At 43.9% G+C, this 27,336-nt stretch overlaps 1 protein-coding gene across 1 annotated transcript in view; it reads left to right on the forward strand.

Moving 5' to 3' along the window:
- The window catches only part of LOC310645725 (protein FAM169B-like), a gene marked incomplete at its 5' end in the record, with an annotated part of 43,414 nt that overhangs the window by 7,763 nt on the left and 8,315 nt on the right, over positions 1-27,336 (forward strand). Inside the window, 5 exons of the mRNA XM_083371714.1 lie at positions 3,887-4,020; positions 7,833-7,932; positions 15,477-15,562; positions 16,701-16,875; positions 24,083-24,265. Coding sequence (XP_083227840.1) covers positions 3,887-4,020; positions 7,833-7,932; positions 15,477-15,562; positions 16,701-16,875; positions 24,083-24,265 — 678 coding nt within the window. The remainder of the gene's footprint in view (positions 1-3,886; positions 4,021-7,832; positions 7,933-15,476; positions 15,563-16,700; positions 16,876-24,082; positions 24,266-27,336) is intronic.

Genomic DNA, 27,336 nt, shown 5'->3' on the forward strand with positions numbered 1-27,336 from the left:
TGGAGAACCAGCCCATGTGACGTGCTGACCTTGTTTACCAGGTTTGGGTTATTTAAGATGGCAGAGTCTCTTTCAGCTCTGCAGAAATGCCCAAGATAGAATTTCTGGAATCTAGCAAATGCAGGCGGCCTCTCTTTCTAAATTTACTCCCCGGATGGTTTATCTGGTACCTATACTCTGGGGAAGGGGGAGGGGCAGAAGACCACCCCTCTAATTGCATGTTTTATAACACTAGTTCTTCTCCCATCTACCGCTTTGTGAATAAACGTTGCATATTGTTGTTGTTTTTTAAACCCACTCGGGGTGGGTTTATTGCAACTTCCCGGCAGAGTATTCTCTTTATGTATGACTATGCACAATTATTATTATTATTATTATTATTATTATTATTATTATTATTATTATTATTATTATTATTATTATTATTATTATTATTATTTAAACGCAATTCAGCCGTGTAAGTTCAGGAAGGCTTTAAACTCTCCAGCTACTATGTGCAGCAGAGAAGGGAGCCCTTTGTGGAAAGTAGAAAACTTAAGGCTGGCAGTTTTTTCACAAAAGGACTTTTATTTTGTAATAGCTGGAATTGCCCTCGTCTTTTGGTAACCGCCAGTCTGGCTGACATACTAAGTGCTGTTCTGCTTCGACAAAATACTGTACAGGTAGTCCTTGACTTACAACCACAGCTGTGCCCAAAATTTCTGCTGCTAAGCAAGACGGTTGTTCAGTGAGTTTTGCCCCATTTTGCAACCTTTCTGCCACCGTTGTTAAGTGAATCCTTGCGGCTCTTAGGTTAGTAAGACGGTTGACTCTGGCATCCCCGTTAGCTTTGCTTGTCAGAAGCTCACAAAAACGGGGTCACGTGACCCAGAGACGCTGTGGCCATCATAAACAGGTGCCAATTCCCGACTGTCTGAATTTTGATCACGTGACCCCGGGATTGCTGCCGTGGTCGTAAGTGTGAAAAACAGTCATCAGTCTTTTTTTTTGTGCCGTTGCAACTTTTGAACGGTCGCTAAATGAATGGTTATAAGTTGAGAACTACTTGTACCTCAGTTTACAAAGAGACCGTAAATATGAAGATAGCACAGGTATTCTGTGCTTTATTTCTGCTTGCAAATATTTTGAACAGTAGCGCAATAGATAGGTGAATATCTTTTGTATGGTACATTTAAGAGAACTGAGATAAAATGGAAGGGCTCGACCATGCTGGCTCAGGAATTCTGGGAGTTGAAGTCCATGAGTCATGAGGGGGCCATAGTTCCCTCATGCTGGCTCAGGAATTCTGGGAGTTGAAGTCCACGAGTCATAAAAGAGCCAAGGTTGCCTACCCCTGGTTAAAAGGTAAGTGTAAATAATTTAGGACATTAGTATAGATAACAAGATTCCCCCCCCCCAAGAACCAGCTTGGCTGTAATGTTTGCTTCTATCCAGCTGTATTTTGCTGCAAAAAGAAGCTGATTCGAAGGAAAAACATGAATGAAATTCATTTGGCTGGCAAGAATTAAAAAATAAAATGGCTCCGGTTGAGGTTTCGTCTTGTGATGTAGTCTGTCTTTTTAAGTAGGTAGCTCATTGCGTTAGCTCAAAGGAGTGACTGCAAAAAAGGCTTATTTGCTGGATGTCTCTGGAATTTTGAAGTGAATCCTGAGTTCTTGGAAGTGTTTTTATGAGAACGAGGAATGCTCCGTCGATGATTCAAGCGTTACTGGGAAGGAAGACAGTGTACTTTGTGGAATGCCTTGTCTCTTGCTGGTGATGGAAGCAAAGCACGTGCTTTGTCAACTTCAATCGGTACATAAAGATGTTAAAAATAAGATTGCTTGTTAATCCTGGAGGGCATTCTTCCACTCAGAAACATGTCAGCATGTTTAGTAATAACGATATCTCCTTTGTAGAGTGGGTCTCCTTTACCTTATTTGGTTGTACAAAGAATGGTTACAGTAATTGGGTAGGCCTAGTCCAGGGGTAGGCAACCTCGGCTCTTTTATGACTCATGGACTTCAACTCCCAGAATTCCTGAGTCAGCTAGGAATTCTGGGAGTTGAAGTCCATGAGTCATAAAAGAGCCGAGGTTGCCTACCCCTGGACTAGTCAAATGAAAAGAAGGACTAGGGGAGATGTGATAGCAGTATTCCAGCATTTGAGGGGCTCCTATAGAGAGGAGGGGGGGGTGTCAAGCGATTTTCCAAAGCACCAAAAGGCAAGACAAACAATGGATGGAAACTAACCAAGGAGAGAAGCAACCTAGAACTAAGGAGAAAATTCCCGACAGTGAAAACAATTAACCAGTGGAACAACCTGCCTCCAGAAGTTGTGAGTGCTCCATCACTGGAGGCTTTTAAGAAGAGACTGGACAACCGCTTCTCTGGAATGGTATAGGCCAGGGTTTCCTGCTTGAGCAGAGGGTTGGACTAGAAGACCTCCAAGGACCCTTCCAACTCTGCTATTTCATGTGCTATGTTTTATGTCCCGATCTGGTTAGTAGCTATGTAGAAATTTTAAAGTGGTGGGGTAAACCGGGAGGTGAAAGAAAATAATAAGGGAGCTACAATAAAACTCCAATTTAGTGGAGCTCATCTTGTGGATTTTGAATGCAAATCTCGACATCACAATATGCTTTCACACTTTTGATTCCTGTTGTTTGGCTGTCTGAAGTTGACACCGAAGGGGGCGATTCTGGTCTCTCTAGTGGGACCAGGTGTTGAGTATAAAAGGTAAAGGTAAAGGTTCCCCTGCACATGCGTGCTAGTTGTTTCCGACTCTAGGGGCCGGTGCTCATCTCCGTTTCAAAGCCGAAGAGCCAGCGCTTGTCCGAGGACGTCTCCGTGGTCATGTGGCCGGCATAACTAGACGCCAAAGGCGCATGGAACACTGTTACCTTCCCACCGGAGTGGTCCCTATTTTTCTACTTGCATTTTTACGTGCTTTCGAACTGCTAGGTTAGCAGAAGCTGGGATGAGTAACAGGCGCTCACTCTGCTATGCGGCACTCGGGATTCGACCCGCCAAACTGCCGACCTTCTGATTGACAAGCTCAGTGTCCTAACCCACTGAGCCACCGCGTCCCTTGGTGTTGAGTATAGAGAGGTGTAAAGATACTCCATCTCAAATTTTAAGTTTTAGTAGGTTGTGCTTTAATTAATGGGCCATCAGTTACATTTCACTGGAAGACAGTCATTTGGGTTTTCAAATAAATCAATCAATCCACTGATAGTCTATCAGATCTCATAGATGGATGGCCCAAGGGTTGATAAGTTGTGGTCTCTGTGTGTATTGCTAATATCAAAGCCCACCCAAAGTCTACATGACTGGGGGTCAGGTTTCAGCCCAACACTGGGGAGGCTATAAGCTCCCAGTTTATAAGTTGGAGGTAAGCTTGTAAATAGAGATTTGTCATTTGTCATTTATCATTTGTCCAAGAAAAGTCCGACATAGAAATAAGGAGAAATTTCCTGACAGTGAGAACAATCAAGCAGTGGAAGGGCTTCCCTCCAGAAGTTGTGGGTGATCCATCACTGGAGGATTTTAAGAAGAGATGGACAGTTATTTGTTCAGAATGGTATAAGGACTCCTGCCTTGGGCAGGAAGTGTGACTAGAAGACCTCTAAGGTCCCTTCCAGACCAATGATTCTATGATCTGTAGTTTTGTACTGTTTTGTAGGCATGCAGCACATATAACTCAATGACTGATATGGATTCGCACAATGCATTCAGCTGTAAAATGCACTATGCTTGAACAGTGTGCTAGGACACAAACCATGGTGTAAAAAGGTGTGGGTCTTTGATCATCTTGACATTTTTTGCTCACGCTGCGGGCCCTTTTGGGAGCCAGAATTTAAGCAGCCTGTCTCAAGGTTGGCCCTTCATATTCTTCCTTCTTCCAGAATGCCTTTTTCTGGTGGACATTAAAGATGAAAACCTGGACAATGGGGAAACAGGGCCTTGCAAGGACCAGGCACAACTTATGGAGGAAGCCTTATCTGCTGCTGAAGATTTCTCTGTTCCAGGCCAAGAGAACGTAAGTATACTTTATTCTTTATAGATCAAAGCATCCGTACTGCTCCCTCTTGCTGTGTTCCTCCACCACAGGAACTGTGCGAGATAGAATGAGCTGAGACTGTCCCTAGGACCAGGGGTAGGCAACCTTGCCTCTTTTATGACTCGTGGACTTCAACTCCCAGAATTCCTGAGCCAGCCATTGGCTCAGGAATTCTGGGAGTTGAAGTCCACGAGTCATAAGAGGGCCAAGGTTGCCTACCCCTGCCCTAGGCTAGCTGTTGAATTTTGGAGACTTTCCACTCCTCATCCTACACCTTATCTCTAGCCATATTGAGTGGAACAGACCACAGAATATATAACATAGAATAATAGGGTTGAAAGAGACCCTGGAGGTCTTCTATCTAGTCCAAACCCCTGCCCATACCATTCAGAAGTTTCTTTGGGGTTGATGGGATGGCTACACGTCATCACAGAACTCCAAGATCCCTTCCAACTGTATTATTATGGTGTGAGGTTTTCCAAAGCATTTGGATTTGTCAAGTGGAGAACATGTTTGTTTGTGAAAAATGCGAATAGCTCATTGTGCAGAATGCGTGCGGGTCCATCGATAGGACCGAAGTCCTCCTTTGGTTTGGATTGGCTCTGATCTGGGAGAAGAATTTGCATTGTAAATAGAGAGTTTTTACTGTATGTTTTTTGACTGCTTGGATACGGATGATTTCCTTTTGGTACCAGAGGGGTTGTTTTTTTTTGATTTCAGCAAATTGAGTATGTTAGGACGTATCATGTTGTCACGGAAAATATGAACTCACAGGCTTGATGGAGAAGAGATTGCAAACGCTGGCAGTTGATGCCTGCAGTGCAAGCTGTTCCCAGCAGGAGTGGGAAGGTGGTGTATTTATGTCCCTCTCGATACTTTATCCCTTTGGTCTCTTTTGGGAGGGCGCATTTCTGCTTTGCACATTTCCCTGATGTGCCAAGCAAGAAAATGCTGCTGAACTGGAACAATAGAACGGCAAGTAGAAATGAGGGCTTTGTGCAATTTGAGTTTGTAGCCATTCTCCCCAGGTTGGAGAAAGAAGGCAGGAAAAAAACCAAAGGTGACACCCGGCTCAAAAGCAGCAACTGTGAGAGGGACCTTGGAGTCCTAGTGGACGACGATCGCTTAAACGCGAGCCAGCACTGTGCGGCAGCAGCCAAAAATACTAACACAATCCTTGGTTGCATAAACAGGGGCATAGAATCAAAAAATCACGTGAAGTACTAGTACAGCTTTATAAATCTTTAGTAAGGCCACACCTGGAATACAGCATCCAGTTTTGGTCACCGCATTACAAAAAAGATGTTGAGACTTTGGGGGGAAAAAAAAGATGATTAAGATGATTAAGAGCCTGGAGACAAAAACAGTTGCAGGACTTGGGTATGGCCAGTCTAGAGAAAAGAAGGGCTAGGGGTGGCATGATAGCAGTCTTCCAGTATTTGAAGGGCTGCCACAAAGAAGAGGGAGTTAAATTATTCTCCAAAGCACCAGAAGGCGAGAGAAGAAATAATGGATGGAAGCGAATCTAGGAGAGAAGCAACCTGGAATTGAGGAGAAACTTCCTAACAGTGAGAACAATTAATCAGTGGAACAGCTTGCCTTGATAAGTTGTGGGTGCTTCATTACTGGAGGTCTTTAAGAAGAGGCTGGTCTGAGATAGTAAGAGGGTCCCCTGCTTGAGGGGTTGGATAGAAGACCTCCAAGGTCCCTTTTCCAGCTCTGTTCTGGTTGAGGAAGGTTTTGCATAGCTAAGGAAAAGTCAGCTTTGCATAAAATATACTTAGATTGCCCCCTAGTGCCCAAGAAGCAGAGTTGCTTTCCAGGGTAAATCAAAACAGGAAATGAGGTTTGGAAATGAAAGATGGTGGGTGAAGAGAGTCTTAGCTCTACCTGTTGAGCTTGCAGGCAGAGTTGGGGAGAGCCAAGAGCCTAGCATGCTGAGTAACACTGCAGACTTTACAACAATGGAGGTACTCCTCGACTTAACGACCACAGCTGGAACCATAATTTCTATTGCTAAGCAAAGTGGTTGGTTAAGTGATTTTATGACCATTTTTGCCACGGTTGCAATGCTAAACTTGTTAGGTGAATCGTGTAACTGTTAAGCCCGGGGTCTTCAAACTTGGTCCTTTGATGACGTGTGGACTTCCAACCAGCCAGGCTTCCTCAGCCAGGCACCTGGCAGAGGAATTCTGGGAGTTGGAAGTCCACACGTCATCAAAGGGCCAAGTTTGAAAAACCCCGTGTTAAGCCAATCGGGCTTCCCCCATTGACTTGCTTGCTAGAAGCTGACTGGAAAGGTCCCAAGTGGCAATTGTGTGACCTTGGCACACTGCAATCATCTTAAGTACTGGCCAGTTCCCCAAACCATGGAGAGGCAGTGACGGTCATAATTGGGTGGACCAGTCATACGTCACTTTTTGCAGTGCCATTGTAACTTTGAATGGTCACTAAATGAACGGTTGTAAGTCAAGGATTACCGGTAGTCACAGAATGGAATTTGGAGCCAAATAGATAAATGGTCCACGTTTTTCTTAAATGACGAAGCTTCGCAGGTTGCAGCTGGCTTTCGACTGGTCTGGAGTAGCCACTCTTACTGGAGCTGCCCCGATCAGCAAACAGAACTGTCAAAAAATAATCATTGCATTAAGGAATTTCCCCCCCCCCCTCCTTCTTTGTCTAAGTACTTGAAGTCTGTATTAATTTGAATTAAATTGGAATGAAAATATAAAGGCCAGAATCTGAAAGGCAGAGAAATTGGGTGCCCAGATGGTTTGAGAAAGGTTGCATTGAAAAGCCTTGTTACTTTTGTGATATTTTTTTTTTGTTTGGTTGCGACGTGATTTCAGCAGAGGAATCATGTTTATTATTTTCATCTGTTGTTTGTAAGAAGTGATATCACAAACATTTTCAAGACGAATCATTGTTCAGGTTCATTCGTTGTTCAGGTTGAGTGAAAGCCCGGTTGCTTAATCCAATTTTTTATTAACTCAGTTATGCAGAGTAACTTTTGCAGGCAGCCACTCTTGGATGACTTGACTATATCCAATGGATGGATGGATGGATGGATGGATGGATGGATGGATGGACAGAGAGACAGACAGACAGACAAAAATTGAATGAGACCTGAAACAAGAAAATAGAGGAAGATCTTTCTGCATGAGGCCATACAATGAATGTGTGAAAATTTTTCAGTATCCTAAAACTCAATAAATAATGGCATCATGCAGAAACATCTGCTGTTTCTCCTTCCTTCCTTCCTTCCTTCCTTCCTTCCTTCCTTCCTTCCTTCCTTCCTTCCTTCCTTCCTTCCTTCCTTCCTCCCTCCCTCCCTCCCTCCCTCCCTCCCTCCCTCCCTCCCTCGACATTGCTTCCCATAACATATAAATATTGGAATCTGTAATTTGTTTTGAAAATAGACATTCTGCCCATTCCTTTAGCAGCTCTAGATAGTTCCAAACCAACAAAGCCATCCCTTTCTAAAATCCTAAATTGATGCAATAGCAATACATCTTCTCCCATATTTGGAAAATTGATGCCATTTGCAAAATCAAATTCCAGATTGGTCCATAGGGCCCCCCAAAATTTTGTACAGAAGCAAAAAAAAAAAAAAAAAGAAAATGAAAAAAGAAAGCCAATGTTAACATCCGCTTTAAAATGTGGTTGATAGAAAAGCCCCAATTTGAATAGCATTGCTGTTCATTAAAAGTTTCCTGTATTTTAATTCTTATTTTTGTTTTTGTAACTGGGACACTTTGAGAACATGAACATAAATATTTTTTGGATTGCAGATTAAAGTGGAGGCTTCGTCAATGAGCTTCCTTCCTCTGTATGGAGATGACAGTAAAGGCAGCCTCCTGGTATTAACTGATCCCCAAGATAAGAACAAAGGTTAGTAAATAGATTTCCCCCCCTCATCTCTTTTATTTCAGCGTGCCTCTGAATGATCTGATGCAGGGAACAGAATTTGGCACCTGGGATGTGGGCATATGGAAACCCATTTGGGAATTAGATGCAAGCTACTATGGACTGGCTGGGAGATGAACAGAACTTGGCTTCTAAATGCAAAATGATTTTTGAATAGTTTCTTCTCTGAAACCTGTCTGCTCTTCTCATCAAAATGACATTTTTACTACTCCAGGATTTTCTGTGACCAAACAGCAAATAGATCTGGCAATAAAATGTTGTGGCATCAGAATTCTAAATTCAGAATTCAGAGAGTAAAACATAGGATGAAGGGTGGTAGAAACTGGGTTTGGCCAGTCTAGAGAAAAGAAGGACCAGAGGTGACATAAGAGCAGTGTTCCAGTATGTGAGAGCTTGTCACAAAGAAGAGGGGGGGGGTCATGTTATTCTCCAAAGCACCGGAAGGCAAGACAAGAAATGATGGATGGAAACTAATCAAGGAGAGAAGCAAACTAGAACTTAGGAGAAATTTCCTGACAGTGAAATTAACTTATACATCCACCAACACTGGAGGTTTTTAAGAAGAGATTGGGCATCCATTTGTCTGGAATGGTATAGTGCCGTGGTGGCAAACTTGTGGCACGTGTGCCACAGGTGGCATGCAAAGCCCTCTCTGTGGGCATGTGCATCGTCATCCCAGTCCTAGGCCTTCAACCTTTTCGCTTTAGGCCTCCGCCGCCATGTGCAAAAAAACGGTTCAATCAATCAATTTCAACTTCTTGCGGGGGGAAAAAAATCTCGCAAAGTTGGGATTGATTGATTGAACTTTTCAGTCCCACCCAGTCTGCTGTTACCACCACAGCCATGCCCACCCAAAGGGCCACACCCACCCAATGGGCCACACCCACCCGGCACCCAATGATACATACAGTGAGTTTTAGGTTGCAGTTTGGGCACTCGGTCTCTAAAATGTTCGCCATCATTGGTATAATGTCTCCTGCTTGAGCAGGGGTTGGACTAGAAGACCCCCAAGGTCCCTTCCAGCTCTACTCTGACTGAAAAAAAATCTAGTTTGCTGAGAAGGACATCTTTTGTAGGACGTTCTCTCAGCCCTCCATACCAACTCAGCTTCTCCTGGTCACTGGTGGCCTCCTTAATATTTTCTTCCCAGATGTACGTTTTTCCCCAGATCTTTTCTTTTCTTGTTTCCATAAACACTGGAATTTCACTAAGCCTTTTCAGAAATAGATGGAGCTCTTTTGGCTGTGTTAGGCTCCAAATTCAAAGCATGGTTTGCGGCTAATTAGTGACACTTAGTGACCTCCTCCTTTAGTGACGGTTCACTGTTACGATGGCGATGGAAATATAACTTTGGGATCCATCATTCACAGCTCTGTCAAGCAAAGGAAAGTTGAAGTAAGTTCATAAGCACCATTGCAGTTCTACCTAACAACATCTTCACTTAATTACCAAGTTGCTAGCCCCAATGGTGGTTTGCTAAGTGAGCACTCCTTGTACAGGTAGTTGTTGACTTATGACCACAATTCAGCCCTGCTGGACACCCCTGCTAAAGACTTACAGTTTTATGAAGCAACACTTTGCACGTTCTTCAAGATTTTCCCCTCAAGGAGAATAAAGTCCTACTTGCTGCACAAACAGAAGGAGGAAGGCATATGTTTGTAAATAGACAGCCATTGTGTTGGATTTCCTGAGTATAGACTAATATCTGATTTGGCTTGTTGTGGTTTTCTAAGTGCAAAACACTTTTCTCATAGCTCCAGGCACATAGAAAATTCACCGTAGGGTTGTTTTTCCTTGTCGCTTTGATGAAAAAGTACAGGTAGTCCTCAAGTTTCAACAATCCATTTAATGGCCATTTGAAGTTACAGTGGCCCTGAAAAAGGTGACTTATGACTAGACTTCACACTTAACAACTTGGTCACGTGATGAAAATTTGGGCACTTGGCAACTGGCATGTATTTATGACAAGTGCAACATCCCGGGGTCATGTGATCGCCTTCTCAGCAGACTTCCGACAAATAAGGGATGCCAGATTCACTTAACGACCGAATGATTCACTTAACAACTGTGTTAAAAGATTATAACATTGGGTGTGACTCACTGAACCTTGCTTAGCAATGAAAATTGATGGTCATGACTTGATTTCCTTGATGCAAAAACGCGATCACCAAAACTTCAGCCATGCTGGGGTTATCATGTATCATCTATCCACTTAATTAATTTTCATATACCCTGGTGACATTTATTTAAGAATTCTTAACTTTACAGAAACATATTATGTAGTAAAAGCATTTCTTTCCTACCATAGGTTTTAGCAAAGTATATATATATTAAATGCAAGGCGATCAAACCGGTCAGTCCTAGAGGAGATCAACCCTGACTGCTCTTTAGAAGGCCAGATCCTGAAGCTAAAACTCAAATCCTTTGGCCACCTAATGAGAAGGAAGGACTCACTGGAGAAGAGCCTCATGCTGGGAAAGATTGAGGGCAAGAGAAGAAGGGGACGACAGAGAATGAGGTGGCTGGATGGAGTCACTGAAGCAGTAGGCATGAGCTTAAATGGACTCCAGAGGATGGTAGAGGACAGGAAGGCCTGGAGGAACGTTGTCCATAGGGTCGTGATGGGTCGGACACGACTTCGCAACTAACAACAACAAATATATATTAAAATGTAGCAATCATATTAATTCAATATGAACGGTTGCAGGAATTGGCCATGTCCATTCTAGTGAAAAGAAGGACGAGGGGTGACATGATAGCAGTCTTCCAAAATTTGAGGGACTGCCACAAAGAAGAGGAGGGATCAACCCATTCTCCAAAGCACCAGAAGCAGCACAAGAAGGAATGGATGGAAACGAATCAAGGAGAGAAGCAACCTAGAACTAAGGAGAAACTTTCTGACAGTAAGAACACTCAAATAGTGGAATGGCTTGCCTTCAGAAGTTATGGGTACTCCATCACTGGAGGCTGGATGGAAACGAATCAAGGAGGGAAGCAACCTAGAACTAAGAAGACAGAACAATTAACCAGTGGAACAGCTTGCCTCCAGAAGTTGTGGATGTTCCAAAACTGGAGGTTTTTAAGAAGAGATTGGACAACCATTTGTCTGAAATGGTACAGGGTCTCCTGCTTGAGCAGGGGGCTGGACTAGAAGACCTCCAAGGTCCCTCCCAGCTCTATTTTGATTGACTCAATACATCCCCCCCTTATATTAACAATACTATTTGTGAGCATGTAGTTTCGTATCTTCCTTGCAACTTGTTTTGATACATGTTTGTCTTCATCAGAGAACAAAAATAATAGATTTTTTTCTTCTTCTTCTAGGCTAGATAGTTATTTAGTTCTTGCATCCCTAAATTTCAAGAGAAAATGACTTTTTATCTGCCTAAGAATTTGTAAGTAGCGGAAGGAAGCCAAGAGAACATTACAGTCTTGGTATTTCATCTTATGGATTTGCATGTACTTTTGAATTTTAATGCGTAACCCAATATATAATGTACTCTCTTCGTCACTGAGGGTCTAACTGTTCTCAGTCATGATTTGCCAGTTTTAATTTGGGAACAGAGAGAGCCTTTCCTTCATTGATTTTATTATCTCCCTGAGTCAAAATTTTAAGATTAGCAATTTTCCTTTAGCCTGATTGTGATCGTAATATGGTGATGGCTTAGGACGGGGAAGAAAGGAACAGGCTGTTTCTTGAGATCAAACTGATATAAATAAGGGGGGAAAAAACCAAGTTTTTAATATAGTGGTTGCAAAAAGTTTTTATAGTCATTTTCTGGAACACCGTGTATTATAATAACTCCCTCCTGAATTATGAAAGGTATAGAATTTTGCAGCCCGTGTAACTGGTAATAAAAAGTATTCTTTCTATGCTGCTTCTTTTATTTAATGGAAAATAATGGCTAGACGGATTCGTCTCTTAAGATCGGTGAGAAAACAGATTCAAATTACGGGAAGTGTGTGGCTAAGATGTTGCTAAGATAGTACTGGTACCAATACAGAACATAGAATCCTAGGGCTGACCTCACAGGTACAGTAGAATAGAGTTGGAAGGGACCTTGGAGGTCTTCTAGTCCAGCCCCCTGCTCAAGCAGGAGAAACTTTACTACGGTATTTCAGACAAGTTTTTTTTAAAATTTCATTTATATCCCGCCCTTCTCCGAAGACTCAGGGCGGCTTACAAGCTTAGCAGTAGCCTTCATTCTATGTATATGCCTGCTTATTAGGGCTTTCACACACACACACACCCCAAGCAGCATTATTACAAAGTCAGCTTATTGCCCCCAACAATCTGGGTCCTCATTTTACCTACCTGGGAAGGATGGAAGGCTGAGTCAACCTTGAGCCTGGTGGGACCCGAACCTGCACTAATTGCAGGCAGCTGGTGTTACTTAAGGAGGCATTAGCCCACTGCTCCACCAAGGCTCTGTGACTGTCTAGCCCAGGGGTAGGCAACCTCGGCTCTTTTATGACTCATGGACTTCAACTCCCAGAATTCCTGAGCCAGCTTGGCTGGCTCAGGAATTCTGGGAGTTGAAGTCCATGAGTCATAAAAGAGCCGAGGTTGCCTACCCCTGGTCTAGCCTATTCTTCAAAATCTCCAGTAATGGAGCGCCCACAATTTCTGGAGGCAAGCTGTCGATTGTCCTCACTGTCAGGAAGTTTCTCCTTAATTCCAGGTTGCTTCTCTCTCTGGTCAGTTTCCAACCATTGTTTCTCGTCTTTCCCTCTGGTGCTTTGGTGAACAAGGTGACCCCTTCTTCTTTATGGCAGCCCCTCAGATACTGGAACACTGCTATCATGCCACCCCCCCACCCCCCAGTCCTTTTTTTCTCTCTAGGCTAGCGAAACCCAAGTCCTGCAGCTGTTCTTCGTACGTTTTAGTCTCCAGGCCTTGGATCATCTTAGTTGCTCTTCTCCGATTTTTTTCTTCTCAGCATCTTTTTTGTGATAACGGTGACCAAAACTGGCTGCAGTATTCCAGGTGTGGCCTTACTTAGGGCTTTGTAAAGCGGTACTAGATCTTCTAGTCTATCTCCTGTCCAAGGCAGGAGATCTAATACCATCTCAGACAAACAGTTGCCCAAGCTTTTTTGAAAACCTCCAATGATGGAGTACCCACAACTTTGGGAGGCAAGCTGTTCCACTGATTTGTTGTTACGTGAATGGTGTGGCTGAGTTTGGTTTAAAAAGGGACCCTGGCGTGATAGTGGCGCCTGATCACTGTAGCTTTTCCAATCAACTTGATCAAGCCTGACTTGGTACAATTTAATATAACATTTCCTCTTTCTTCTTCTGTACATGCAGAGAATTGGGGAAATGACCTGGAAATAGTCAATTGTGCACGGAGTCTTTAAGTTATTTAAAGACTTAAGTCACTATGATTGTAAATCTTAATGGCCATAAAACACTTGCGTGAAGGACCTGATTTTGCAATGTTTTAACTGAATCACCATGGTTGTTACGTGAATCTGTGGTCATTAAGTGAATGCTGCCGTTGCTAAGTGAATCAGTGGTTTGCTGTGGGTGCTGTTTTGCTGAAAACCAAAACCCCCAAACCATGTTTTGGCACAGCCACCGTGAAATGTCATATAACTACGGGATGTTGCATAAATCCTTCAACTCCCAGTTGAAGTACATGAGTCATAAAAGAGCCAAGGTTGCCTACCCCTGCCTGGATAAATGGTTGTCCAATCTTTTTTTTTTTTTTTTTTTGGAAAACCTGCAGGAAAACTACAGGTAGTCCTTGACTTATGACCACAATTGAGCCCAAAATTTCTGTCGCTAAGTGAGACAATTGTTAAGTGAATTTTGCTCCATTTTACAACCATTCTTGCCCCAGTTGTGAAGTGAACACTGTAGCTTTTAAGTTAATAATATGGTGGTTAAATGAAGCTGGCTTCCCCATTTGAGAACAATTGAAGAGGAGCCAGGCTAATTTGGGCAGATTGAAATTATCTCTGGAAATGTAAAAGATTTTTTTTTAAAAAGACAAAATAATTGATAATGGACTTTCCTTAGATGAAATCTACTTCTTCCCCCACGTGTGTGCTCTTGTATAATTGTGCCCCTTAATAAATATCCTGTAACAGCCGATGCTCTTTCTTTTGATGTATTGTGTTTGCATTTCCCTGTTGTCTTTTGAATTAGTATCAACACCTGTTAATTTATTACCCTAAATCGGAAAAACAATCCAAGGCCTGGGAACACATACAGTATGCCCCTTTCCAAAACTCTGCTGTGTCTTCCAGAGCATTTCAAAAAATTGGCTGGGCAATTGTGATTTTTTTAAAAAAAAAGTTTTTAGAGGAGCCAAAAAAGTAGTGACTGAATGTAAGTAAATAAAGACATTATAATTACTCTTCAGTCAAATCAATTCAGTCAAAATATATTTTTATTCAGAGACAGCTCTTTTTAATTTCAGTGGGGTCCGGGCCCTATCAGATCTCATCATAGAAGCAAACCAGGGGTCTTCAAACTTGGCCCTTTTGCGACGTGTGGACTTCAACTCCCAGAATTCCTCAGCCAGGCACGTGGCTTGAGCAAAGCCACCCCACCCCACCCTACACCACGCCACGCCACACCACGCCACCCTACCATACTCTGCCCTACCCTACCCTACCCTACTCTACTCTACTCTACTCTACTCCAGACATCACTCAACCACCATCCTAAGGATTGGAAGCCAGAGAGAGTTATGCCTCTTTATCACTCTGTTCTACAGATGGTCCTTGATTTAACGACCAATTGTTTAGTGGCTACTCTAATTTATGACTTATAGTAAAAAGGGGACTTTTGACCCAGATCTGAAGTTCTGATGGTCTGGCACCCCATGTAGTCATGTGACTGCAGTTTAGATGCTTGCAGCATGACTGCATTGCCATTTGCAGTGTCCCGCAGTCACATAACTGTATTTTAGGATGGTTTTGCCGAAAACTGGCATTTACTTCTGTTTTCAACAAAACTGTGCCATAGCAAATAATGGGCTTGCTGAATGACCGCAGTGTTTGCTTAATGACAGTAGCATTTGCACTTACGGCCACGTTTGTTTAACGACTGCTGCAAAAATGTCATAAAATCTGTCACGTCACCGATCCCATTTCATGACCATTATGACTTAATGGCTGTGATGGGCAGCCTGCCTTTTGACAGTGACTCGCGGACTACCTGTATATAGAGTGAAATTGAAATTTTCACCTTTCCTGACGAACTAGTTGTGGGAAAACCAAACCTGCAGATTCTTTGGTGCAGACTGCAGTAGGATTACATGTGTTAATACTTTTCTCTTCCTTCTCCCAAGACTTCTTAAATTCCACCGCTGCTGAAAACGTGGGGAAGAAATATGTTTTATTGCTGACAGAAATGTGAAAATAATGCACGGCAAGAAATTCAGACCATCTTCCAAAAATTTATGAGTGCTCAAAAGGCTCTCTTGGGACGGTCTTATTTAAAAAAGAAGTTCCTTGCTTCCTTCATTCTTCCTTTATTCCCCTTCTTTTCAATAGTGTTAGCAATTTATTTGAACAACTCCTGGCGGATCCCTGAAGATGTAATCAAGACGTCTGACCCTTCCCGGAAAGGTTTGAAACAGGTGAAAACATAATTTAAGCCAGGGATCCCCAAACTTGGCGACTTTAAGACTCTGCGACCTCCCTTCAGATATTTTAAGCCTCGCCAGTTATCTTCTTAAAAAATAATGCTGAATTATAGGGAGTCTTCAACATATGACCACAGTAATAATAATACCACTTTACAATGCCTTTGGTAAGACCACACTTGGAATACTGCATCCAGTTTTGGTCACCACGATGTAAAAAAGATGTTGAGACTAAAAAGAGTACAGAGAAGAGCAACTAAGATGATTGGGGGACTGGAGGCTAAAACATAGAAGGAACGGTTGCTGGAATTGGGTATGTCTTGTTTAACGAAGAGAAGGACGAGGGGTGACATGATAGCAGTGTTCCAATATCTTAGGGGCTGCCCCAAAGAAGAGGGAGTCAAGCTATTCTCCAAAGCGCCCGAAGGCAGGACAAGAAGCAATGGATGGAAACTAGTCAAGGAAGCAACCTAGAACTAAGGAGAAACTTCCTGACAGTTAGAACAATTAACCAGTGGAACCACCTGCCTCCAGAGGTGGTGAATGCTCCAACACTGGAAGTTTTTAAGAAGAGACTGGACAGCCATTTGTCCGAAATGGTATAGGGTTTTCTGCCCGAGCAGGGGATTGGACTAGATGACCTCCAAGGTCCCTTCCAACTTTATTATTATTATTATTATTATTATTATTATTATTATTATTATTATTATTATTATTATTATTATTATTTGAGTTGAAGTTTTCTGTTGCTAAGTGAGACAGTGAATTTTGCCCCTTTTTACAACGTCTCTTGCCACAGTTGTTATGTGAATCCCTGCAGCTGTTGAGTTAGTAACACGGTTCTCACGGGAAGCTGGCTTCCCCATTGGCTTTCCTTCTCAGAAGGTTGCAAGAAGGGACCACCTGTCCCCGGAGACATTGCAGCCGTCATAAACACCTGCCAGTTTCCAGGTGTCCAAATTTTGATCATGGGACGAGGGGGATGCTGCAACGGTCACAAGCCTGAAAAACGGTCATAAGTCGCCTTTTTCAATACTGTTGTAACCTGGTCACTAAATGAATGGTTGCAAGTGGAGGGCTACCTGCATTCTTTGCCCTGTCTGACATGTCCTCCTCTCACTTGTCTTTCAAGGTTCAAACTTTTCAAGAGAGAATTGTTCTCTTCGTCCTCAACTGCATCGTTTTTGGCATGTTTGAGAGGAGCTTGACTGACAATACACTCTTTGTTCCTCATCCTAAGAAGGAACACGCCAAAATATTCTGGAGGAGCGGAGAAGCGGCCGCTTTTTATACCGTCAAAAGAAAAGGTATGTCTTTCTGAGGGCCCTCCCCAATTCTAAGCGCATTTATAAGAGTCAAAAAAGGTGGGAAGGTAACAGCGTTCCGTGCGCCTTTGGCGTCTAGTCATGCCGGCCACATGACCACGGAGACGTCCTCGGACAAGCGCTGGCTCTTCGGCTTTGAAACGGAGATGAGCACCGGCCCCTAGAGTCGGAAACGACTAGCACGCATGTGCGGGGGAACCTTTACCTTTTTATCTTGGCTGAATTAAATAACTAAAATTTTAAAAATTACGAAAAGCTTGAAGGGACCTTGGAGGTCTTCTAGTAATCCAACCTCCTGCTCAGGCAGGAAACCTCATACCATTTCGGGCAAATGGCTGTCCAAACTCTTCTTAAAAACTTCCCAGTGAATGCTCCTCCAGAAGTTATGGGTGATCCCTTACCGGAGGTTTTCAAGAAGAGATTGGACAGCCACCAGTCTGAAATGGTATAGGGCAGTGATGGCGAACCTTTTAGAGACCGAGTGCCCAAACTGCAACCCAAAACCTACTTATGTATTGTCGGGTGCCGGGTGGGCGTGGCCAATTGGGTAGGTGTGGTCCAATGGGTGGGCGTGGACCATTAGGTGGGCGTGGCTGCGGTGGTAATGGCAGACTGCATGGGACTAAAAAGTTCAATCAATCAATTCCAAATTTGCGAGATCTTTTTTTTTTCCAGGGAGAAGTTGAAATCGATTGATTAACCTTTTTTTTTTTTTGCATACGGCAGCAGAGGCCTAAAGTGAAAAGGTTTTATAAAACCCAGCTGAAGTGCTAGGACTGGGGCAATGGCGCTTGTGCTCACAGAGAGGGTTCTGCGTGCCACCTGTGGCACGTGTGCCATAGGTTCGCCACCACAGGTATAGGGTCTCTTGCTTGGGCAGGGGGTTGGACTAGAAGACTTCCAGGGCCCCTCCCAACTCTGTTATTCTGTTATGTATGGTTCAAATTTCCCACAATCTTCCTGTAGCAGAAATAATTTCTGGGTTTCAGTCTCATGGCAGACCCAGCCTCATCTTTCTGTCATTTTCTTTTGTCTCATGTATACATTTTTTAAAAAAAAAATACCATTTATATTGTATAATATAATGAGAGGAGTGCCTACTGCCAATCAAGCCATGCCTTTCTTTAGTTAATTCGAAGCCACCAGGGACGCTGCCTTCTTCCCAGTGTCAGCAGGCATTCACAGAACCCCTTAATCGGTTGACTTTGGGCTCTTGACAGCAGCATTCTGCTTGTTCCGGTTTGACGAGGACACTCACTCCTTGCAAAAGGTCTCTCCAGGCCAACGTTTCCAAGCCAGCTTGTTAATTAGGGGACAAGCTGGAATGTACAATTTGGTTTGGTTTGCGTCCTTTAGATGTGGGGCAGGTTGTGGTAGGACTTTCTCTGGGCTGTTGGATGTTTCAAGAGCGTTCATGGCTGCCTGCTTTCTCTGCCTTGTAATTGCTGTTTACCACTCTGCTGGCTTATAGGCTAGTCATTTAGCCTAACCAAACAGATGGAAGGTCTCCCAGGGAGTAGGCTACACGAGGGCATCTTTCTTTGACTTCCCTTAGAACATAGAATCATAAGGCTGGAAGGGACCTTGGAGGTCTTCTAATCTAACCCTCTGCAGAAAACCTTATACCATTCTGTTGCTGTTGTTGTTGTTAGTTGCGAAGTCGTGTCCAACCCATGGCGACCCCATGGGCAACGTTCCTCCAGGCCTTTCTGTCCTCTACCATCTTCTGAAGTCCATTTGGGCTCACGGCTACTGCTTCAGGGACTCCATCCAGCCACCTCATTCTCTGTCATCCCCTTCTTCTCTTGCCCTCAACCTTTCCCAGCATTAGGCTCTTCTCCAGCGAGTCCTTCCTTCTCATTAGGTGGCCAAAGTATTTGAGTTTCAACTTCAGGATCTGGCCTTCCAAAGAACAGTCAGGGTTGATCTCCTCTAGGACTGACCGGTTTGATTGCCTTGCAGTCCAAGGGACTCGCAGGAGTCTTCTCCAGCACCATAGTTCAAAGGCTTCAATTCTTTGGCGCTCAGCCTTTCTTATACCCTTTATTATACCCATGAAGGGGTATACCATTCTGCACACCCACAACTTCTGGAGGCAAGCTGTTCCACTGACTCATTGTTCTCATTGCCAGGAAATTTCTCCTTAGTTCTAGGTTGGCTGTCTCTTTGTTAACCTTCCATCTGTTGCTTCTTGCTTCGACCTCAGGGGCTTTGGAGAATAGGTCAACCCCTTCTTCTTTATAGCAGCCCTTCAAATATTGGAAGATGGCCATTAGGTCCCCTAATCCTTCCCTTTGCTAGACTAGACATACCCAGTTCCTTAATGAGAAGGAAGGACTCACTGGAGAAGAGCCTAATGCTGGGAAAGGTTGAGGGCAAGAGAAAAAGAAGGGGATGACAGAGAATGAGGTGGCTGGATGGAGTCACTGAAGCAGTAGGCGTGAGCTTAAAGGGACTCCAGAAGATGGTAGAGGACAGGAAGGCCTGGAGGAACGTTGTCCATGGGGTCACAAGGGGTTGGGCACGACTTCGCAACTAACAACAACAACCCAGTTCCTGCAAGTGTTCATTGTATGGTTTAGCCTTCAGCCGTCTAATCATCTTTGTTGCTCTGCCTTCTTTCTAGAATGTCAGCCTCTTTTCTGTATTGTGGTTCTTGTCTTGGCGTTCACCAGTCACCACCCAGGTGTTCACATTGAAAGAACAATAGAAGCGCGTCACATGTTGGGAGATGGATGGATATAACTTTGCACCTCTGGCCACCATCTCTAGTGCTTGTGTCCTAAGGGGTCCACAGGTTTTGAGACAGTGAAAGAAGATTGACATTATTCATGGTTTTTCTCCACTCTGGGCCCCAAACAAGTAAGACTCCCAAATCAATGAGTTCTGGAGTTTTTAAATATGTGGGCACCATATCTGGGCAGCAAATGGGTGGATGGCAAAAGATACAGAAAAGGAACTCGTGTGCCATCTAGTGATAGTTCAAATTTCTGCATCTTAAGAGATTGTATCCTAGATCAATCTTGGTAACTTTAAGACTTGTGGACTTCAACTCCCAGAATTCCTCAGAAAGCAAAGCAAAGCAAAGCAGGCTGAGGAATTCTGGGAGTTGAAGTCCACAAGTCTTAAAGTTGCCAAGGTTGAGGACCCCTGTCCTAGATATAGATTGTATTCTAGATGTGACGCCCTATCTGATGGAAGGTGGTCCCAATTTCCAGGAGGTTGCATTCCAGAGGAGCAAGAGATAATCAGTTCAGACACTTAGTGTGAGAGAAAAAGAGTGAGGGCAGGTCCTCCCTAACAGTTCCTGGAGTATAGACTTTATGGAGGTGATGGGATGCTTTACTTTGGCAAGATTCTGTCTATAGGTGTGGAACAATAAAGAAATATGGTTGGAGGAATCACAATGGGCGTCTCTTGGTTTTTGGAAACTTAGGCATTTACATTCCGTCCTTGTTTAGTGACTAAAGTTGGGACTGACAACTCTGTTGCTAACCGAAGGTGTTGCTGAGTGGAAAGTCACGCGAACACAATTCTGCTTCCCTTTCCTCCCAATCTTTTGCCCTTTGGAATGCTCACCCTAGTGCCGGGATAATTGTAATAGTGAGTCCCACATTTTACTTTTCATGAGTTTTTTTTTAATTTATTTTTATTGTTTTGCGAAATATATTCTCTGCCTATTTTTCATTGCATTTCTCTTTTCATCTGGTTGATGTGGCTTGAAGTTGCAGTCTTAAGATATGCCAAAGAAAGTCTCTTTTGCATGAGTCCATTTTAAGTTAGACCTTTGTCTTCCTGATTTGTGTGTATCAGTTGCTTGTGATAAATTGTCATTGTTCAAGGACCCCATATTTCACTGTCTGTAGTGTCCTTACCGACTTTATTCTGGGAATTGGGTGGTGGTTCTTGCTTTGTTGGGGCAAGGCCATCGCTGGAGGTTTTCAGAAAGAGATTGGGCAGCTACTTGTCTGGAATGGTAGGGTCTCCTGCTTGAGCCAGAGGGCTGGACTAATAGACCTCCAAGGTCCCTTCCAGCTGTGTTATTCTGTTATTCTCTTAAGTGAATGGTTGAGAAGCTAAAATGCTGGTTGTGTTGGCCATGACAGGGTCAATGTGGAATGGGGCTACAGAAATCACACAGTCCCCTTTTAAGGCCATGTTGGACCTCATGCACACTCTGCCAGCTTCCCAAAATGAAGGGTATCTTATGGCCAGAGTATGACATTTCTCTTGGACTGCCAGAGAGTCCGATTTGCGTTCGGTTTCTTGACTCACGGGAGACTTTATGCTTTTCTTAGCTCTGCCCATATGTTCCAACCGTATGAGTAACGGGGCAGCAATGAGACCCACCCAAAGTGTTGCCTTATGCTGCAAAATTCTTGGGACAGTTGAAGAACTGGGCTGCCTTGTAATCGTAATAGCAAACACATATTTTTCATGATTGGGCAGCGAACGAGGCAGGGAATAAGCCCGATAATCTGCTGACGAGATCAGGGAAGGGAATGAGAGCTTGTGTCTACTGGGCCTCAGGACTTCTCTAAAACAAGAGTCTGCTTTAGCCAGTCGTGCAGACTTTATACTTCAAGGAGTTCAATGACCTGTTAGAAAATAGAATAATAGGGCTAGAAGGGATCTTGGAGGTCTCCTAGTTCAACCCCTTGCTCAGGCAACAGACCCTATACCAGGGGTAGGCAACCTTGGCTCTTTTATGACTCGTGGACTTCAACTCCCAGAATTCCTGAGCCAGCCATGCTGAGGGGAAAGGGAGAGGTTTCCAAGCTGAGCCAGGCTGGCTGAGGAATTCTGGGAGTTGAAGTCCATGAGTCATAAAAGAGCCAAGGTTGCCTACCCTGCCTGCCCTATACCATTCTGGACAAATGGCTGCCAAATCTCTTTCTTGAAAACTTCCATTGTTGGAGCATCCACAGCTTCTGAAGCCAAGCCATTCCACTGATTGTTCTCACTGTCAGGACATTTCCACAGCGTTTAGCTTATCCACTAGTTTAGTCACTTTGTCGAAGAAGGCAATGAGTTTTTTTCTGGCATGATCTGCTTTTGACAATCCTATGCTGGCATCTATTAATTGTTGTGTTCATTTCTAGATGCTCAGAAATGTGCTGCTTGATTATCTTTTTCCAGGATCATCCCCGGTGTTGATGTCGGGCTGAGTGGCCTTGTTCCCTGGATCCGCTCTCCCCCCCCTTTTTTTTGTAGACTGCAATCACATCATCTCTTTCCCAGTCCTCTGATAGTTCACCAATGCTTCCTGAGCTCTGACAGATTATTTTGTGACGCTTCTTGGTTCCTCAGGAGGCATCAAACCCAGAAATTTGCAAAGAGCTGAGGGGAGCCATAATAACATAGCTTAAAGGAGAGTGAGCAAGCTGAAAAAGGTCATACATTGCGGGAGGTCAGTTGTGTGTGTGTCTCTGTTGAGCAGCAAGTTCCAAAACATGGAGGAAGAGAAGCCAAACTATTTTAAGAGTCAGATACATTTTAATAAGTGGATTACTTCTGCAGATGCATCTTGTTTTCCATGCCTGCACGAAGCCTGAAAATAGGATTCCACAATGAAGAGGAGAAAGAACTGTAAGGGTGTGTAGATTGAAATCCAGTTTAGAACTAAGGAGAAATTCCATGATGGTGAGAACAATCGGTGGAATGGCTTGGCTTCAGAGGTTGTGGGTGCTCCACCACTGGAGGATTTTGAGAGACTTGGCAGCCATTTGTCCAGAATAGTATAAGGCAGTGGTCTCCAAACTTGGCCCTTTTATGACTTGTGGACTTCAACTCCCAGAATTCCTCAGCCAGAGTTCCTGGCTGAGGAATTCTGGGAGTTGAAGTCCACAAGTCATAAAAGGGCCAAGTTTGAAGACCTCTGGTATAAGGTTTCCTGCCTTCAGTAGGGGGTTAGACTAGAAGAACCTCCAAGGTCCCTTCCAGGCTAAGACTCTACGATTGTGTATGAAATATTTAACACCAATAAACTGGGACCATGTAAAATTATATGGTTGGGAGAGATATTGGAGGCCTTTTACTCCAATACCCTGCCCAGAGGAAGGATCCTGATAGCCTCCATGGCAAATTTATTTATTTTTTATTTATTTTAATTCCATTTATATCCTGCCCTTCTCCGAAGACTCAGGGCGGCTTACAAGCTTAACAGTAGCCTTCATTCTATGTATATGCCTGCTTATTAGGGCTTTCACACACACCCCAAGCGGCATTATTACAAAGTCAGCTTAATTGCCCCCAACAATCTGGGTCCTCATTTTACCTACCTCGGAAGGATGGAAGGCTGAGTCAACCTTGAGCCTGGTGGGATGCGAACCTGCACTAATTGCAGGCAGCTGGTGTTACTTAAGGAGGCATTAGCCCACTGCTCCACCAAGGCTCTATATGACCATCCAGCCCTTGTTTGAATGTCTACAGCAGTGTTACTCAACTTCAGCAACTTTAAGAAGTGTGGACTTCAACTCCCAGAATCCCTCAACCAGCATGCAACCATACTGTATATCTTATAGTTGTTGAGCTTGAGATACACTGACCTAAAGAGAGAATCAAGAATTACTTTGGTTTAGCAGTTGAAGTCCTGGACCAGGAGCCAGGAAACATGAGTTCTTTCCTGCTTTAGGCTGGTCACACTCTCTCAGCCCTAGGCACTTCTGGAAATGTGCCAAAAAAATGGTATGGGATTGTCCAAAGAGTTGCCAGAAGTCAAGATTAATTAGATTTGGGTGGATAAATAGATAGAAGCAAGATACACTCTCTTGCACTGCTTAATAGGTCTGATTTGGGCCACCTTATATCACATTTGGATCTCCCTCTGTCAAGCTTCTATTCCAGGGGTCTTCAAACTTAGCCCTTTTATGACTTGTGGACTTCAGCTCCCAGAATTCCTCAGCCAGAGTGCCTGGCAGAAGAATTCTGGGAGTTGTCCACAAGTCATAAAAGGGCCAAGTTTGAAGACCCCTGTTCTATCCATTGGTCCTTGTTCTCTGTGGAGAGGAAATCCTTTTAAGTTCTTCAGAACTTTGAATCAGGCAAGAGATGACCCAAAACATCTCTTGAAGAACAAATGAGAAAGTCCCAAAAGCAGGCCTTGTATTTCAGCAACGAGAAGGAGATTTATTCAGTAAGAAATTGTTCATTAGTTCCCTTTCTGGGATGTTTTATGCTCAACTTGCAGGAAATTTGTGTGACGGGCACACCAGCCAATGTTACCTGCTCCCTGTTTTGGACACCATGTTTGTACGAAAGAAATTTAGAAGACGTGGACTTGCGATGGAGATGCTTCAGGATTTTTGCCAGGCTTTCCCCTCTGAGGAGGCCTTGGGACTTAGCCACCCTCTTTCTGCTGAGATGGAGAAAGGTAAAGTTTGAGGGTTCAATGGAAAGAGTAGATTTTAAAGATTACAAATGCATCCAGGTAAGGATCTTAGCAGTCCGGGCAAACAGCTCCAAGATAAATATTTGGCATTTTGAGGTAGAGCTGGGAAAGAAATCAACAGAGGCAGCTTTTTTGCCAGAATAAGCCTCAGTGGGCAGCGTACGGGCCTCTTATACCATTTGCTGTCTGTGAAGATCCACCAAAATTTAGGGGCAAAAAATGCTTGTGTTTCGGAGCAAAAATGCTAACATTTCCTTGAAGTTTCTTTAAACCAGACATGTCAAACACAAGGCCCGGGGGCCAGATCCGGCCCGCGAAGTGGTTTCATGTGGCCCCTGAAGCCATCCTGGAAACAGTGAGGGAACGGCCCCCACTGCCTTGGCCCTGGCCCAGAGACCCTCCTTCTGCCAGAGACCCCCAGATCTGTCCCACTCCTGCCCAGGCCCCCATAGGCACCCTTGATGCCAACGATGTAGAGCTGGCCATGCCCACCCAGTAGGCCATATGCACTCTAGCCATGCCCACCCAGTAGGCCATACGCACTCTAGCCACGCCCACCCAGCAGGCCATACGCACTCTAGCCACGCCCACCCAGTAGGCCATATGCACTCTAGCCACGCCCACCCAGTAGGCCGCGCCCACCCAGGCCATTCCCACCCGGCCCCCCTGAGGGCAACCACAACGCTGATGCAGCCCTCAATGAAATTGAGTTTGACACCCCTGCTTTAAACAGTTTCATCTATCGGAACCATGACAGCTTGTTTGCATTCGTCTTGAAGAGGGATATTCCACAATGCAATGTATAACTTCAAGACCCAATTTCAAACTTGCTGTTTCACTTTTTTTTTCTGACCTATAAGTAAGCCTCGACGTACGACGGCAATGGAGCCCAAAATTTATGTTGCTCAGCGAGAAATTTGTTAAGTGAGCTTTGCCCCATTTCACAATCTTTCTTGCCACAGTTGCTAAGTGAATCGCTGCAGTTGCTAAGTTAGTCACACACTTGTTAAATGAATTTAGTTTCCCCCCCTGACTTTGCTTGTCAGAAGGTTGCAAAAGGGGATTCCCATGACCCCGGGACACTGCAACCGTCATAAATGAGTCAGCTGTCATGTGTCTGAATGTAAATCATGTGACCTTGGGGATGCTGCAGTCGTCACAAATGTAAAAAATGGTCATAGGACACTTTTTACCAGGGCCGTCGTAACTTTGAACAGTCACTAAGTGTTGAAAGTTGAGGACCACCTGTACTGTTACACAAGAGGACTAAGGGGAAACCTTGGAAACAAGGTTATTTTGTATGGCTGGGAAGATTTTTGCAACACAAAAACTCAATTTCAAGGCTTAGAGCAGGGTTTCTCAACCTTGAGCCATCAGGATCAAACTGCTGGCAGTTGGCAGAATCAGCCTGCAATGCTGCATTTTAACCACTGTGCCACCACGCCATCAATGTGGGATGTTGTGAAACGGCTGAAAATGCTGAGTGTGTGAAATATGGTCACTTGACCACTGGGAGGGAGGGGGGGAACCTGGCATCCAGAAGTTCAGAATTGGGTTGTAGGTACCTTTTTTGGGGGGGGGGCTAGTAACTTCAAATGGTTGCTAACTGACCAGCTAAAAGTCGAGGACTTCCTGAATGCATTTTTGACTACAGCAGATAGATAATGTTCATTTCTCCACATGAAATTTTCAGTGCTGTCTTCAATTACGCCAATGCAATCTTTCTTAACTTATTTTTGTTGGAATAATCTGTGACATCAGTCATCCTGTTGGAGGTTCTTCTCCTTGTGAACAGCTGTGCAGTGTCTACTCAGATAAATTGCTTTTTTTTTAACAAAAAGAAAAACTGATGGTGGACCGGAAGCCATAAATCAAACCTTCCAGACAGGAGTTTTCACTGCTTCCAAATGCTGTGAGTAAATGTTATGCAGGAATCCTTAGATGTCCCAGGCAAACATTCATCAGATCACATTCTTAAGGCTGCTCCACAGGCTCAGATATAAATGAAGTGAAATAAAACATTCAAGTTGTGGGTGTAAAGGGTCAGTTCCAGACATAAAATGATAATTTCTCCCTGCTATTTCTCCTAAACGGTTGTTGGAACATAGCACGTTCACAGCAAGAAGAATAAAAGAATAACAGACTGAGTTGGAAGAGACCTGGAGGCCTTCTAGTCCAACCCCCTGTTCAAGCAGGAGACCCTAACCATTCTAGATAAATGGTTGTCTAATCTCTTCTTAAATCTCTTAAATCTCTCTTCTTTAATCTCTTAAAAGGGACACAGTGGCTCAGTGGGTTAGGACGCTGAGCGTGTCGATCAGAAGGTCGGCAGTTTGGCGGGTCGAATCCCGAGTGCCGCGTAACAGAGTGAGCGCCTGTTACTCATCCCAGCTTCTGCCAACCTAGCAGTTCGAAAGCACGTAAAAAAATGCAAGTAGAAAAATAGGGACCACTACGGTGGGAAGGTAACAGCGTTCCGTGCGCCTTTGGCGTCTAGTCATGCCGGCCACATGACCATGGAGACGTCCTCGGACAAGCGCTGGCTCTTCGGCTTTGAAATTGAGATGAGCACCGGCCCCTAGACTTGGAAACGACTAGCATGTGCGGGGGAACCTTTACCTTTACCTTTTAATCTCTTCTTAAAATTGTCCAGTGATGGAGCACCCACGATTTCTGAATGCAACTTCTGTTCCACTGGTTAATTGTCCTTACTGTTAGGAAGTTTCTCCTTAATTCTAGGTTGCTTCTCTCTTTGATTAGTTTCCATCCATTCTTTCTTGTCTTGGATAGGACAGACATTTGTCTGGAATGGTAGCGTCTCCTGCTTGAGCAGAGGGTTGGACTAGAAGACCTCCAAGGTCCCTTCCAACTTTATTATTATTATTATTATTATTATTATTATTATTATTATTATTATTATTATTATTATTATTATTATTATTATTATTACCACCTCCAGGGTCCCTTCCAACACTGTTATTTGTTGTTTTATGTGACATGCTTGTTACCAGTTCTGCTGTTCTGTTGATCTAAACCAGGGATCTTCAAGCTTA

The sequence above is a fragment of the Vipera ursinii genome, assembly GCF_947247035.1.
Source record: "Vipera ursinii genome assembly, chromosome: 11".
In the NCBI taxonomy this organism is placed as follows: domain Eukaryota; kingdom Metazoa; phylum Chordata; class Lepidosauria; order Squamata; family Viperidae; genus Vipera; species Vipera ursinii.